At 41.1% G+C, this 17096-nt stretch overlaps 1 protein-coding gene across 1 annotated transcript in view; it reads right to left on the bottom strand.

Annotated features, from left to right (window-relative positions):
• snd1 (staphylococcal nuclease and tudor domain containing 1) overlaps nt 1–17096 on the bottom strand; it is a 913627-nt gene that overhangs the window by 680843 nt on the left and 215688 nt on the right. The window contains exon 13 of the mRNA XM_078553113.1: nt 14112–14222. Coding sequence (XP_078409239.1) covers nt 14112–14222 — 111 coding nt within the window. The remainder of the gene's footprint in view (nt 1–14111; nt 14223–17096) is intronic.

Here is a 17096-nt window from a genome sequence, read left to right as displayed (position 1 = left end):
CTGCAGTAGGCAGACATTTCTTGAAGAAAGAATTTAGCTCCACACCAGCATATCCAGGAGGACAGTTTAAAGCTGTAGCTGCTCTTGCTATCTCAGCACTGAAAGCAAGATAACCGGATTCATCCTTCAGCCAGCAGATTCTACAAACAGTGAGCTTCTTTTATTTCTTACAGACTATAATTTGGCCAAATCTATCCTCCCATACTCTGTAACCTGTATTTGTGTGTGTGAACTTCCAGCATTTGTCTGCGCGGAAGTCGGAGCGTATTTTATTATTTTAGCTAGATCAGTTTAAATATAATAAAACTAACCTCCTTCTTAGTTAAACTCAAGAAAATCTACCCAACTGGTTCTTTTATGATGTGTGAACAATTAAGAGCTCGCTGAATTGGCAAGTGTAACCTTTTTTAAATATTAAAAAAACCTGCTGCAGTCAAATGAGGGGAGCCATTCATCCCCACCTCACCTGATCATAACTGTAGTTTGGTGGTGTATTTAGAGCTAGATGTGTAATGTGGAGGGAAACTTAGTCAGCATCTAACTGTACAATCAATATGTTGGATTCCTGGACTCCAGAATGGAAAGTGTTTAGATCCATTGCACCAACAGCCTGCAGCTTGATAGCCCTCTGCCACTTCATTGTCTTTACAAACAGCTCTCCAATCAAGGTGCGAGGGAAAAAGCCTGCTCTAAAGCCACTTTACAGATCTGGTAGGGAGTGTTCTTCAGTTAGCTAGTATTAAACACAGAGATAAAAACAAAAAACTACTGCGGATGCTGTAAATCCAAAACAAAAACAGAATTACCTGGAAAAACTCAGCAGGTCTGGCAGCATCGGTGGAGAAGAAAAGAGTCGACGTTTCGAGTCCACATGACCCTTCATCAAGTTCTGTTGAAGGGTCATGTGGACTCGAAACGTCGACTCTTTTCTTCTCCACCGATGCTGCCAGACCTGCTGAGTTTTTCCAGGTAATTCTGTTTTTGTATTAAACACACCCTATTTTGCAAGGGCAAGTAGAAAAATGAAGGTGGGAGAAGAAAGGAAGCAGGGTGGGAGATGGAGGAAACAAGAAGCTGCACCTTGCCATTTCAGAGATCAAGTTTCCCAGGTGCAACTCTGCATCCTGCCATCCTCTGGCACAGTGTGACAACGCATCTTCTGCTAATACATCCATACCACATTCACCATATGTGTTCATTAAATACGACCAAGCACGTCAGTACCCATTTATTTATTAGCACTGAAAATAGCAACCCTGTGCAACTGAGACCACAATTAAACCTGGAGGTAGAGCACACAACATTATCTAGAAATAGCTGTTGGGATGCATTTTACAAGCTTGTTTATGAAAATATTCGTGTTGAAAGATAAATTCACAGCATGAACACACCAACCCAAAAGAAAACTAGTATTTTTTTTGCATAACCTTAACATGGCTGCAGACGCACGGATTTAGCTGTACATATGAGGAACATGGGATAACACCAGCAGAGGCCACATGCCTAGCGGGCAACAGAAATCCCACATGCACGAGAAGCAACAGGACAGCACAGAAAACATGCATCTTGGGAGAAGATGAAGCAACAGAATGTGCCTTGCTGGAAAACCAGCACCATAGAAAACATGTATCTTCAGGGATGTAGAACCATGCACAGAATAAATGGTCATGGAGAACAATAGAAGATATAGATACAGAGTATTATAAAAAGCTGTAGATTTAAGAACCCAAAAGCACATATCTTGTAGTACCAAGGGGCATGGCTGAGGTACGAAATGATTACTTTAGTCGCAGCAAAAATGGGAAAATTAGGCATAAAGCAGCAAAGAAATGCCCACAGAAGTCCTCTAATGTTCCATACATTAACTTTAATAGGGAATTCAGGTATGCTTCCTTCATTAGCTAGAATGTGGAACTCAGTACTACGTGGAGTAATGAGGAGGATAGCATAGAAGTATTTAAGAGGAAGCAAGATAAGTGCATGAGGGAGAAAGGAATAGGAGATAATGCTGATAGGGTGAGGTGAAGTAAGGTGGGAAGACACTTGTGCAGCACAAACAATGACATAGACCAGGTGGTCTGAACAGCCTGTTTAGGTGCTATAAATTTTATGCATGTGACATTTCTCTTTTCCATACAAATCCCGCGTGTCCAGATGATCCATTAGCCCTCAGCCTCCTTCTCTTACAACATGCTCTGTCCCACCTCCACCAAAACCAGCTAAACCCCATCCCCTCCCCAGAGATGCTCATTACCAAATACCTAGCTCCAACTGCATTCCTACATTCTTCTTTAAGTATCGAGCTTTAAAGATGATATAAAAAAAACATTTTCACAGACTAAACGGACAGAGTAATGGAATTCAATCAGCAATTGGCACAAAATTTCAAAATATCAAAAAATGGAATTTAACTTGTTTTAGTCACAAAGTGAGCACTCTCAAAAATAGAAACATGGAAAATAGGGGGAGGAGTAGTCATTCAGCCCTTCGAGCCTGCTCCGTCATTCAATATGATCATGGCGGATCCTCTACCTCAACGCCATACTCCCACTCTCTCCCCATACTCCTTGATGCCTTTAGAGTTCAAAAATCTATTTCCTTCTTAAATATATTCAACGACTTGCCCTCCACAGCCTTCCATGATAGAGAATACAACAGGTTCACTACCCTCTGCATGAAGAAGTTTCTCCTCATCTCAGTCCTAAATGGCCTACCCCGTATCCTGAGACTGTGACCCATTGTTCTAGACCCACCCAGCCATAGGAAACATCACCCCTGCATCCAGTCTATTCAGCCCTGTGAGAATTTTAAATGTTTCAACGCAATCCCCTCTCATTCTTCTAAACTCCAGTAAATACTGGCCTAGTCCCTCCTCATACAACAAACCTGCCATCCCAGGAATCAGTCTGGTGAGCACTCCTTGCACTCCTTCTTTGGCAAGTATATCCTTTCTTAGGCAAGGAAACCAAAACTGCACACAATACTCCAGGTGTGGTCTCACCAAGGCCCTGTACAGCTGCAATAAGACATCCTTGCTCCTGTACTCAAGTCCTCTCGCAATGAAGGCCAGCATACCATTTGCCTTCTTAACTGCTTGCTGTATCTGCATGCTTGCTTTCAGTGATTGGTGTACAAGGACACCCAGGTGCCTTTGTACATCGTTTCCCAATCTATCACAATTTAAATAATACTATGCCATTCTGTTTTTCCTACTGAAGTGGATAACTTCACACTTATCCACTTTATACTGCATCTGCCATGTATTTGCCCACTCATTCAACCTATCTAAATCGCCTTGAAGTCTCTTTACACGCTCACATTCCCACCAAGTTTCATGTCATCAGCAAACTTGGAAATATGACATTTGGTTCCCTCAGCCCAATCATTGATATATATTGCGAATAGCCAGGCCCAAGCACTGATCCTTGCGGAACCGTCTGCTACTCCAAAAAAAGACCCATTTATTCCTACTCTGTTTCCTGTCTGCTAACCAATTCTTAATCCATGTCAATATATTACCCCCAATCCCATGTGCTTTAATTTTGCACACTATCCTCTTATGTGGGATTTTATCAAAAGCTTTCTGAAAATCCAAATACAGTACATCCACTGGTCCTCCCTTATCGATTCTGCTAGTTACATCCTCAAAAAACTCCAGTAGATTTGTCAAACATGATTTCCCTTTCATAAATCCATGTTGATGTTGTCTAATCCTGTTGATATTTTCTAAGTGTCCTGTTATCACATCCTCTAAAATAGATTCTATCATTTTCTCTACTACTGATGTTAGGCTAAATGGTCTGTAATTCACTGTTCTCTCCTCCCTCCTTCTGTAAATAGTGTGGTTATATTTGCTACCCTCCAACCTGCCAGGACTGTTCCAGAATCTGCAGAATTTTTTTAAGATGACAACCAACGCATCCGCTTTTTCCATGGGCACCTCCTTTAGTGCCCTGGGATGTATGGCCTTTGCTACATAACACCCCTAACTTGTAGACCCCCACCACTTCAAGTGCGATAAGTTTGATCTTGTTGTGACACTGACACCCAGAGAACAAAAAAAAGTAAATCTGCCTACTCAACATAACCATTGCCAAAGGCCATGTACTATGGCCTCTTGCATCAATGTGAACAAAGCAATAAGAGTTCTCAAATAGTACTGAACTGAACAGAAGCGTTCAAGACTTGGTACGTTGCAGCTTTCAACATTTATTTACTATTACCATTAGAACTTCAAAAATAAAGCGTTAAAAAATGGGATAGCACTGGACTCAATCATTTGACTTTGTAACAAATTAAAGTTACAGCACACAGCATTTTTACTTAGAATAGGACTCATTCTTATGAAAAGAAAAAGCAGAACAATGCAGATACTGGAACAATGAAACAGCAATACAAAATGCTGAAGATGCTTGGCACATCAGGAGGCATCGATTGAGGGAACACAAGTTAGTCAATGTTACTGATGCAGAACCCTTCCTCACAACTGGAAGATGGTGCATGCTAAACTGGCAAACAGAGCATGCTCCAGTCATCTAGAACTCTGGTGGAAGAATAAAGTTGGCACCAAAGGTGCAGATCATTCCATCAGCACAGTGTTCTGCTGGGAATGGGGGCAACACAAGCATGGGAGCACCAGGACAATAATTCTGCATCATTTTATGAGGATTGATCCTCATAACATTCTCCTGGCAATTCAGCTCCTTTTTTTGCACAAATAAAATATGGAATTTCCAATCATTTGAAGAAATGCAAATAACAGAGCCAGGAGATTAATATTTAAACAAAGAAATATTAGACATTATAAATTAACAACTTGGGAATAGACTGCAGGAGGACATTCTGTTCAATATAGTCAGGATTATAAATCTTTGCATCTCAAAAGACAAACCCTACCCATTTGAGTTGGAGAGAATGTGCGCCACAATATTAGTGACACAGGAGGTATTTCAGCTCTATTTCACGGGCACTCAACTGTAATAATTTAACAATCACCCACTGATTTTATACCATTGAGACCACAGTTCACTAACTCACTCCACATCTGTTAAGTGAATACCCCTGCTAACTGCATAATTCACTTTGTTAAATGAGGTATGAAAATGATATTAGCAGGGATACACAAGAATTAAATAAACCATCTAGTCTCTTCAAGAGGCATCTCGGTAGTGCAGTCCCATTGAAGTTTTTGTTTTGTAAATACAATGTACAGGCAGGAGCATCTCCAACTATCATGATTAAGGATTGCCAGTTCTTCGCCAAGGATGGATTTTTGTTTTACTTTAAGCTGCATATTTCAACATGAAATCATACTCATTTTATAGGTTAATTCACAAAGATACAATATTCTGCTTCCCTCCTCAGGTTATGTTGATAGAGCGTAAGAGCTTTTTGAACAATAGGGGACCAGGTGTTGCAGTGGGGTCTTGCTAAAATAAATCAGCCATTGAAAGTGCTCGCCAAAACAAGTGGCATCAATAGGGGAATCGCCACCACATTTCAGGCACTTCCAGTGACATTAGTCAGTTGACCAGTACCTCAGCTGAACACCATTCATACCGAGAATAAGCACAGAGGTATCAGGTGTAGAACTCTGGCTTCCTATCTAGAAAGAGAACAAAAGGGCACAGAACGACAAATTCAAGGTCAGTTGGTGAGATGTCCCAAGAGAGGCAGGGAAAGGCTTACCATAAACAGAGAGCCAGGCAATCTGGGAGCAAGCCTCAATCTAAGTCAGTTCAATAAAAGAAAGGCACTACTTAGCTCACTAATAGAACAAGTGTAGCATGTTTTCTTATATTCTTTGTTATAAGGGGGTGACTAAAAGTGAGTAACACCAAAACGCAATTTGTTGTAATGGTTACTCTATGCACTTTCAGCTGACAATAAAAATAAGTGTTAAAACTTGTATTTGGTCTCATCTCATTAACACGTTATTTAGTCAGTCCCTAAAATGTGCAGGAATCTCAATATCTAAGGCATTGATACACCTCCAGGTCACGTGATTGTAGAACTCGGCAGTGGGCAATACAGTCCCTCTTAAATGTAAAAGACATTGAGGTCTGTTTATAGGGTTGACCGTTGACACAAAACCCCAGAATATATAGATTAGATCTGAAGATTGTATCATTACCAATCACTGCCTGCTATATGTGCTCTTTCAGTTAATACAATAGTGCAGTCCCACCACATACACACAGCATCCCAAATACATCGACAGAATTAGCTTTGAATGGTTTACTTTAAAAACATGATCTGCCACAGAACATTTTCCATCATGAGTACCGTTGATTATCCAGCCTGCTTTCCCATAGCCATAATGCCTCTCTATGGCTAGGTGTGAATGAGTGGATGGGCGCTCTATATGTCTAGTTGCATTTCAGATGCTTGGTCCACAGCCTCTAACATTGCACTTTACAATTTGCACAACCAACCTATCAAATGAAATTGTGGGTTTATGAAACAGCAGGGATGAGATTTCTACACTGTGTCGTGGAGCTCACTGGCAACTGATCTGCAACAGGGTAGGTGGTGATTGGGGAGGAGGAGAAGTGGTTTGTTGGGAACACTGTCTCTAGCTCAACTGGAATGGCCTTATTTGGTCGCATAAAAAAACCTCAACTCCTCTCCTAGCCTTTTGGGACATAAGTTTGCTGTGGACCCCAGGTCATCCAAAGTCAGATTTCTGACCATCTAGAGCAGATACACAGGCAGCATCAAGAATTCTACATTACTGGATTTTATGGTTATATTCTCTCTTATTACCTGTACATGATTGCACTTCAGTAAACAAAGTTTCAGGGAGAATTTTGATCATACCAATTATACCCTTTTTGAAGTCAACTGTGTATTAGAAGTTTAATTTAAATCAAACCAGTTAATCAAGTGTTATCAATCATTTCTTTTTTGGACCATACCTGCCATATTAGGGTTAAGCAGAGACAAATGTACAAGCCCAGATTGGAAGCAAACGTGAAATATAAGGCAATAGCAAAGATGACCAATCAACCCACTATATCTACGCTGGCTTTATAGTAGAGCAATACAAAACTCATCCTACTGATCTGTTCTGTTACGAGGTAATATACTCAGATTAAGGGCATCTTTTTGCCTGTATAAGGACTGGAGGTGACGTCCAGCAAGCAATGGCCTCCTGAATTGCTCAGTAATTTCCAAACATATTGGGCCTGACTTTAACGCTGAACAGTTGAATGGATTTTGAGGAAATTAAAATCAGGCCCAGTACTGACTTTGCAGAACACGGGTCACTCGAGTTATACTAATCCCCTAATTAATTTAAATTCTGCTGAGGATTGGGAAGAGGGGAAGTAAAAAGTGGCAGCAAGGGCTGTTATTCCTAAATGACTATCAAGTAATTCTTGCTTAAAAAGGGTGCAATGGTACAAGCTCAGCTGAAATGCATCCTGCACCAACCTAACTTCATTTCCCCACAAGAAAAATAGGTGCCTATATACATACAAACCATATAAGGAATGTGCACTCGGCAAAGTGCAGCATAGCAGTTGGCACATGCCCCAACCTCAGCACCTCAGGGGAGAATGAGGAAGAAAACCCCCATTTCTTCTATCATAATTAGCAATAAATACACATCACATTCCATGTTTGTAAATTGATGAATAATATCAAAATGTTGCATTCAGAATGAACATGGCAACATTGACTGATCTGCAAAAATAACAAATGAACAAAACTGCGCTCTTTAAATTCACAGTATATATTCCAAAAAGCCAGAGCTCAAATCATTAGCCTAAGTTTTGCAAGGCTTGTTCATGCCACATCCAAACGATGAAGAGAACAGCGTGGATCTTTTTGTTTCTCTTTGATATTATGCCTATAACCCACTGGAACCTCTCAATTATTTTTGAGCCTCCAAGTCACACCAAACATCTATTATTGTGCACCTTAATTGGGTACATGACAACCTCACTGATGTTGAGACTCCTATTCAAAGGAATGTTATCTTAACCCCAAGAATATGAGATTTTAATTAGGGATTAAATTTTAGCCATTGGTGAGGATTGTATAAAGATGAGTTTTAGTGTCACGTTCAATAAAATTTTCTACTTATAAAATACCTGCTTGTGGCACATTTATTTCTCCTTTGCTCAGTCGGGAGAAAATAGACCCGGCAGCCTTCAACATCGACTTTGGACCCAATAAAGTCTCATGGCATCAACTTAAACAAGGTAAAGGAAACTTCTTGCTGATTACCACCTACCGTTCTCCTTCAATTGATAATCAGTGTTCCTCCATGTTGAACAACACTTAAAGAGGCACTGAGAATAACAAAGGTAGAGAATTTACTCTGGATGAGGGATTTCAATATCCAAAGGCTCTGTAGCACCACTACTGACCAAGCTGGCCGAATCCTGAAGGAAAAATCTGCCAGACTGGGCCTGCGACAGGTGGTGAGAGAACCAATATGAGAGTATACCCCAAGATAAAAGCAAAGAACTGCGAATGCTGGAAATTCAAAACAAAAACAAAAATACCTGGAAAAACTCAGCAGGTCTGACAGCATCTGTGGAGAGGAACACAGTCAACGTTTCGAGTCCGTATGACTCTTCACCAGAACCTGGTGTTAGGGGGAAGAAAGTAGGTAAGAATTTATGGTAAGGGAGAATTTATTGAAAAGGAATGAATTACTTAAAATCTCCAGGCCACCAGGGCTACCAAGCACATTGACAGTTAAAGGTTACCAGATGAACCTTGCACAGCCTTATGGCCTGCAAACAACAGAAAGGCCTTGGGAGCTGGACTGCAGTCAGAGCGTTGGCAATAACAACTAACATTAAGTGCGCTCTTCAACAGATAGGGGAAGAACAGATGGTCCCAGCTTAGATAGGAGGGAAGGTCTCTGCCTGGGTGAAAAATAGGGACATATGATGCATGTACCTGTTACGAGATGTCAGTTTGATGTAAACCTATATGTTGACGAGATTAGAATCTGGAAACTGTTCTTGTACGTGACCATTAAGTATAATACGTTGAACATTTGCAATTTAGCAGATTATCTCAAGCTGCATTGAGATGGTTCTCCCCTTGCAATTGCTCGAATAAACAATCGTGACCTGTACCTGAGACTCCTGTGGTCCATTTGTCAAAGTGAACACAACACTGGTGAAGAGTCATGTGGACTCGAAACGTTAACTGTATTCCTCTCCGCAGATGCTGTCAGACCAGCTGAGTTTTTCCAGGTATTTTTGTTTTTGTTGAGAGTATACCCTATTTGATCTCATCCTTAGCAAACCCACCTGTCGCAGTTGCATCTGTCCATTACCGTATCAGTAGGAGTGACCACTTCACAGCCCTTGTGCAGCCCTCTTCACATTGAGAACACAGCCTTATGCAGCCCTCTTCGCATTGAGAACACACTCCAACGTGCTGTGTGGCATGACCACCATGCCAAATGGATTAGATTCAGGTCAAATCTAGCAGCTCAAAACTGGACAGCTACGAAGCACTGTGGGTCAGCACAATCTGTAACCTCATGGTTTGACATATCCACCACTCTACCACTCTACATCAAGCCAAGAGACCAACCGCGGTTCAATGAGGAGTGTAGGAGAGGATGCCAGGAACAGCACTAGGCATACCTAAAAAATGAGGCGGAGCTACAACACAGGACTATATGCATGCTAAACAGCAGAAACAGCATGCTATAGACAGAGTTAAGCGATCCCACAACCAACAGATCAGATAAAAACTTTGCAAACCTGTCATATTCAGTGTGAACACTGGTAAAGAATTGAATAACTAACAGGAGGAGGTTCCATGAACATCCCTAACCTGAATGATGGAGCCCAGCCCATCAGTACAAAAGACAAGGCTGAAGGATTTGAAACCATCTTCAGTCAGAAGTGTCAAGACGATGATACATCTCAGCCTCCTCCTGAGTTCCCCTGCAACATAGATAGCAGTTTTTGGCCAATTCGATTTACTCCACAAGCGATGTCAAGAAACAGCTGAAGGCACTGGATACAGCAAAGGCCCCAACAACATCTTGGCTATAGCGATGAAGATTTGTGCTCCTGAACTAGCCAAGCTGTTCCAGTACAGCTATAACACTGGCACCTACCTGACACTGGGGAAAGGTGGCCACTAATGTCCTGTCCACAAAAATAAGGACAAATCCAATCTAGCCAATTAGCACCCCATCTGACTACTCTCAATCATCAGCAAAGTGATGGAAGGGAGCATCGACAATGTTATCAAGCAGCACTTACTCACCAAGTAAGTAAGGTGAGTACTTACCTCACTCAGTTTGTATTTCGCCAGGGCCATTCAGCACCATACCCCATAACAGCCTTTTTTCAAACATGGACAAAAACAGCTGAATGCCAGAGGTGAGGAGAGAGTGACTACCTTTTACAGCAAGGCAGCATTTGACCGAGTATGCCATCAAGAAGTTCTAACAAAACTGAAGTCAATGGGAATCGGGGGGGAAAACTCTCCGCTGGTTGGAGGCGTACCAGGAGAGGTGAGGAAACTGGCTGTGGTTATTGGAGATCAATCATCTGAGTCCCAGGAGTTCCACAGGGTAGTGTCCTAGGCCCAACCATCTTCAGCTGCTCCAATGACTTTGCTTCCATCAGAAGGCAAAAAGTGAGAATGTTCGCAAAAGTGAGATGATTCCACCATCTTCAATCCCATCTGTAACTCCTCAGAAAATCAAGCAGTCTTGACCACATACAGCAAGATCTGGGCAGCATTCAGGCTTGGACTGATGAGTGGCACACAAATGCCAAGCAATGATCATCTCCAAAAAGAGAGAATTTAACCATCACCCCATGACATTCAATGTCATTACCATTACTGAATCCCTACTATCAACATCCTGGAGAGTTAGCAATGACCAGAAGCTTAACTGAACCAGCCACATAAATACAAGATCAGGCAAGAGGCTTGGAACTCTGGTGCGTAATTCACCTTTGACCCAGCCCCCTCACAAAGCCTGTCCAGCATCTGCAAGGCACAAATCAAAAATGTGATAGAATACATCCCACTTGCCTGGATGAGTGTAGCACCAACAACACTGAAGAACACCATCCAGAGGAAAGCAGCCTGCTTGATTGATACCGCATCCAGCACCTTAAATATTCACTCTCTTCACCACCAGCTCACAGTGGTATTGGTGCATACCATCTACAAGACGTACTGCAGCACCCACCACAGCTACTTCTAAGCACCTCTCAAAGCCACAAATTCTACCACCTGGAAGACATGGGCAGCAAGTGCACAGGAATACCACTGCCTGCAAGTTCCCCTTCAATCCACACATCATGACTTGGAACTATATCACCATTCCTCCACTGTCACTGGGTCAAAGTCCTGAAACACCCTAGCAGCACTTTGGGCATACCTATACCACAAGGATTGCAGTGGTTCAACACACCAACTCAAGACAGTGGATCAACATTACCCTTCACAAGGGCAATTATGGATGGGTGATGATGATGCGAACCTTGCCAGCGATGCCCACCTTCCAGGAATGAATAAAAATGTCTTCTCTCCTTCCAAATAGGCTGCCTTTTGGCTAACTCCCTGCCTTTGGGTCAATATTTTAAGAGTTGTAACGAATAAATTGAGAAAGATTCCTCTTGGATTGTGACCATGAGTCTCAGCCAGTGCAGTTACAAAATGAGTAACAACTTTAGGATCAGCACCTTGGTGCAATGTAAGGATGTCAATCTCCGCCAGTTCAATGGAGTCATTCATTAGCCACAGGCTCATCCAGCTTATGTTATCTGATAGTTTCTCCTGCAACTTTGGCCTACATGTCAAAACTCAATGGGAGGGAAAGTAATTGATTAAAGCCAGATTCTCTTTACTAGCCAGCACATACAAACAAACTCGTGTGGGACAATAGCACCATCAAAGTTGAAGTAAATTTTAAAAATACATGCAGAATTCTCCATTCTATGCATTTATCTCACTGAACTCTTCTCACTCACCCCACCAAAACCAGGAACCGTGCTCAGTCAGTTGTGAAGAGCAGGGAGAAATACATTTTCCTCCATTTTTCCCCCAAATGTGCAAGAGCTCTTAGCTTTTACTTGGCACATCCCCACAGCTGATATAATTTAATAATCCAACATATTAAAACAATATGGTCAAGCTAGATTTCTACTTCAAAACAAGTAAAACCATAAAACATCAATGGAAACAAGTTAATAGTTCATTTAGGACAGGCATCAAGAATGTTAGACTAATTTATCAAGTCAAGAAAACATTGAAGTTGTTCAAAATACAAATACAATCCACACTCCCTTTACCAGTTTGGTACCCTACCTACGAGAATGCTTGAGGGAGTTCAGAGGCCAGAAGAACGCAGTGTAGGAACCGTTAGTCCTATTATATGCAACAGTCTTATCTGAACTAATACCCACATGCTCTTGCTCAAGTCATTTTCTTCCAGTATTCTCTCCCAGCTGATGGCATGCCCTCTGATCCCTAATACCCACAGCTCTTCTTGCACTCTTTTATTAAATCATTTCTCAGCTCAACAGGTCAAGCAAAGGTTTGAGAACAAACAATAAAAGTTAAATATGTGTCCCCTTTCACTTGCCCTGACCATTTATTGACTCATTAGTATCATTTCAAATTCCCACCATGCACGGTTATGACAGCTCCACTAATATGGCAGATAATTAGGGGTGCACAGCAGATGACATGATGGCAGAGTTAGTGCACCACAGTATAAGTTGGCTGCACGATCTTTTCTTAAGCCTGTTTTATTCTAGGAAAACACTAAATGCCTGTACAAAGTGGGAACATCATAAAAGAAATCAGAGCAGGAGTAGGCCATTTAACTTGCTCTGCTATTCAATTTGCTCATGGCTGATTTGCTACCTGAACTCCACTTTCCATCCTCTTCCTATGTCCCTTGATGTCCAAAAGTCTATCGATCTGATTCATGAACATACTCAATGACTGAGCATTCAAAGTGCTCTGGGATATAGAATTCCAAGGATTCAAAGCCTTCTGAATGAAGATATTTGCCTTCATCTCAATCCTAAATGACTGACCCCTTATCCTAAGATTATGATCCCTGGTTTTAGACTCTTGAGTCAGGAAGGGAAGTAAGTGGCCATTCAAACCTACTCTCCATCAATCAATGACACACTGGTGCTCCAATAGGTTGCATGATCCCAATTCTTTTGAGCATACAGTTTTTGTTCCTTCGCCAGGGACACCACAGGAAACAGAAGCAACCACCATAAACTTTACCAAATCTCTGCTGCCCATATCCCACCTCACATCATGTCTCATTCACCCATCATTCCTGTGTCCGCTGACCAATATTTTGACACCTGTCCCGATTTATCCTTCTTTGGCTCGGTATCAATTTCTTACTATGCTCCCATGAAATACCTTGAGAAGTTTTACTAAGTTAAAGATATTATATAAATGCAAGATGTTGTTGCTTCTGCATCCCCCACTTCCTTCAGCTTACTGTCAGAGGTTGTCCCTTCAGCAGCCTATGCCTTATGTGCTGGAATTCACTCCCTGAATCTCTCCACCTCTCTCTCCTCCTTTAAGATGCTCCCTTACAACCTACCTCTTTGACCAAGCCTATTGTAATGTGTCCTTCATTGGCTTGGTGTCAACTGTTGTCTGATGGCATTCTTGTGAAACTTCCAGGGGTGTTTTATTACATTGGAGGCCCTAGATGATGTCACACTGTTGCTGTTAGTTGTGACCTGTCACTATGGTTGTCAGAGACATTGATGTGAAATCAAATGAGACTCAGTCGAAGTTGCTTTGTTCTTATTGAAAATGGCTCCAATCTCACGCAATCTCAGTGATGAAAAACATTACTAAAATTTTTAGAATGAGATATATAAACAATGCAAATGAATCAAATATTGAGCCAGCAGATGAAGATGTAAGCCTGCAGTTTATTTTTCAGTTTGTTTCACTCCACTGCACTCATACATTCCCATTATTGTTTAAGTCAATACTCATATATTAATTCCAATTACACATTTTAACTGAAATTTGAATTTTCACATTACATCAATATTATTATACTTCTCATCAGGAAGCATATTTTATACATTTTTTAAAAATTTCAATAGCCATCTTACCTGGCCTCGGCAGCAAGTAGTTCATCGTAGTGAGAAGACCGTTGATCATCATCTTGCCGATAACGGATCACTGTGGCAAGACCTTTACTCACTAGGGCTTCTGCAATGTTACTGTAAAATAAGGTAGGAAAACAGTTACTCACAAGCCTTCCACTTCTGAAAGAAACTATGTTAAGTACAAATCAAGAAAATATGTTCAGGGATCCAATTATCACTGGGTTAGCTCAGCAGGGATTCTGAACATTTAAGCGCAAGAGATGTTACCTACACAGTGATCAGAAAACGCGTGCTACGTAAAAAAGCTTCTACACAGTAACCGAGCTACTAATTCCTAAGTGACATGGTCAAAATCAAACCGTATTCAAGTATGTAATATACATACACAAACAGATTGTGGCATCTCCATTAGGATTGTCTCCCCACCAATAAAAGTTAATTCCTTTGCTCAGAGAAGAAAGTGATCAGCAGGCGACCACACAAACATCAACTAATAACCAGTGAAAGTATAATGATGTAACAACAATTTTATTGGAGAGTAATGTTAGGTTATAGAAAAATAACCAAAGTTGAATAAATGAGGATTGCAGTGCAAGATGGAGATCCTAAAGGTTTTCAATTAACTTCTGGGAAAAGGAGGCAGGGTAGGAGCAACATGAAATAATACAGAAACATCTCTTAGGACACAGAACAAAGTTGAGAGCAAAAAGGAAAATTGTTCATAAAGAATGAGGCACTAAATGATCTTCTCTTACTCTGAGTTTTATAATTTGATGAGTTTAATCAGTTGTGAAATTTCATCTCCTTTTAGTAAAAGGGTCATTCTTTTGCTCTCTTCAATGTAGCTACTCTTTCATTCACATACAGATGATATTTGTTGCATTACAGAATACAACACATTGGCTTTGGCTCTCAAAATCCTTTGCATGTTCCTTAAAATATTTTCCACGATGTACATGCACAATTCCCAGATTAAAACCTGGAGAATGGGCATGAGTGCATATACACAATTATACAAGTTGAAAGATGTACAGTAAGTTCTAGGGCCTCCTCCCCACTTTACCTTCCATGTCAGATTGTAACATTAACAACTTCATACTGCAGCCAAGGACAGCTTAATATGGATCTCAAGTATTATCTTTATTCAGTTTGGCTCAGTGGTAACACTCAGCTCAGATGGAGTCTCAGAATTATTATGACATAGAAGGAAGCCATTCGGCTCATCAGGTCCATGCCAGCTCTCTGTAGAATAATCGAGTCAGTCCCGTTCCCCCGCTCTATCTCTATGCCACTGCAAGTGCCTATCCAATTTCCTTATGAAATCATTGATTGTCACCTGCCCTATACAATTGTAGCTAAACTTCCCTACAAAATTCAAAGTTCCTGATCAGTGGGGATAGGTACCAGAATACTAGGCTCTTCCCCACATGGAGATAACAAGGCTTTTATCAGGGGGGAAAAAAATAAGCCTGACCCAGAATATAATTTAGAACCTAAACTGCAGCCAACTGAATCAAGTTGGCATGAGGTAATAACACTTGAGATCCCAAATATAAAATCTGTAACAGTTTGTGGCACAATAGCCATGTGCACTTAACCACATCATCATGCTCTGTTTACCACTATAATAAATTATTCTGCGAGACATCACTTACAAGCATATCAGTGTACATGTGGTGCGGCACTGTACTAACATAGGTTTGCACTGCAAAATCCAACACAGCTCTTCAATCTCCATTCTGCCATTATGAGAAAGAATACACAGTTCAAGCTACTCTCACAATAAATGGTGAAAAAAAAGTACAAAGCCAATCACCCTCACCGAATGGATGATTGTATTCCCTCTTACTGTCTATGATGTGCGCCATGGAAAGATAGGGCTTGATCCTGACTACATTTCATCGACACTAATGGTTTCCTAGTATCCTTCCCAAGCTACCATTCCTCTCATGTAAACATGCTGGTTAGAGTGACAGAAGAGATAATGTAAGCAACAGAAAAGATATCACAGGCAAGTCCAATCATTTTCTCACCAACTATCCACACAGGTCTAGGGACCCAGACCAGATATACCACACCAACTGGGGTCAGCAATACAACGTGGACAATGAGCTGACACTGGGACATTCTTTGATCTGTAAGGTCCTGGCTTCAAACCTTCATCTGCACACAATCAGCCAACTTCTGACCACTATCTTTCCTGACCCCATGCTCACCTACATTATGGATATTGCAGCATTTACACTATTTGATCAGAAAACCCAGAGGCAGAGTTAAAATCACAAAATGCTGAACTGAATCAATGAATCTGATAATTGGAGGCTAGTAGGAGCTAAAATAATAACGGAAGCTTCCAGGTTATCATTAAACATTTATCTGGCACACAAATTTCCTTCGGGAAAAGTAATTTGCCACTCCTACGCAGGCAGGCCTACTTGCAAATCAAATCCCCACTGTGGTTGCCTCCTATGGGTCTCTGCAGCAGGCTGAGCAAGCCACCACCTTCTCAGAGCAAGGTGAGATGTGCAATAAATGCAGCCTTTTCAGTGTCACTCATATCCAAATAATAAAGAAAGTTTTGATAAAAGGGCTTCGACCTGAAACATTAACTGTGTTTTTCTCTCCACAGATGTTGCCTGGCCTGTCAAGTACTTGCAGTACTTTTGTTATTGAAAAAAAGAAAACAAAGATATCACAGCCCTTTCATTTTTAAAATGATCACACTCCAACATAAAGTCCAGCTTTAACTCAGCCATCTTTACCAATCGCCACCCCATCTATTACATCCTATTCTTCTTTAAAGAACTTTGAACCTGCCAAGTGCAGATCCGCCTCATCCAAAATTTCATGTTTACTATCCCTCAGTTTGGCTTAAGCAAGTCACAAATTACAACCATGGTGACATCTGTTGTATTTGAAACTGTCAGTGACACCAATTTGCTCCATCACATTGCCTACATGTCCAATTCTGCAAAACTGCCCTTGCAA

The sequence above is a fragment of the Cetorhinus maximus genome, chromosome 12, assembly GCF_964194155.1.
Source record: "Cetorhinus maximus chromosome 12, sCetMax3.hap1.1, whole genome shotgun sequence".
In the NCBI taxonomy this organism is placed as follows: Eukaryota; Metazoa; Chordata; class Chondrichthyes; order Lamniformes; family Cetorhinidae; genus Cetorhinus; species Cetorhinus maximus.
Note: the sequence above shows the minus strand (reverse complement) of the source record. Positions and strands in the feature narration are given on the sequence as shown.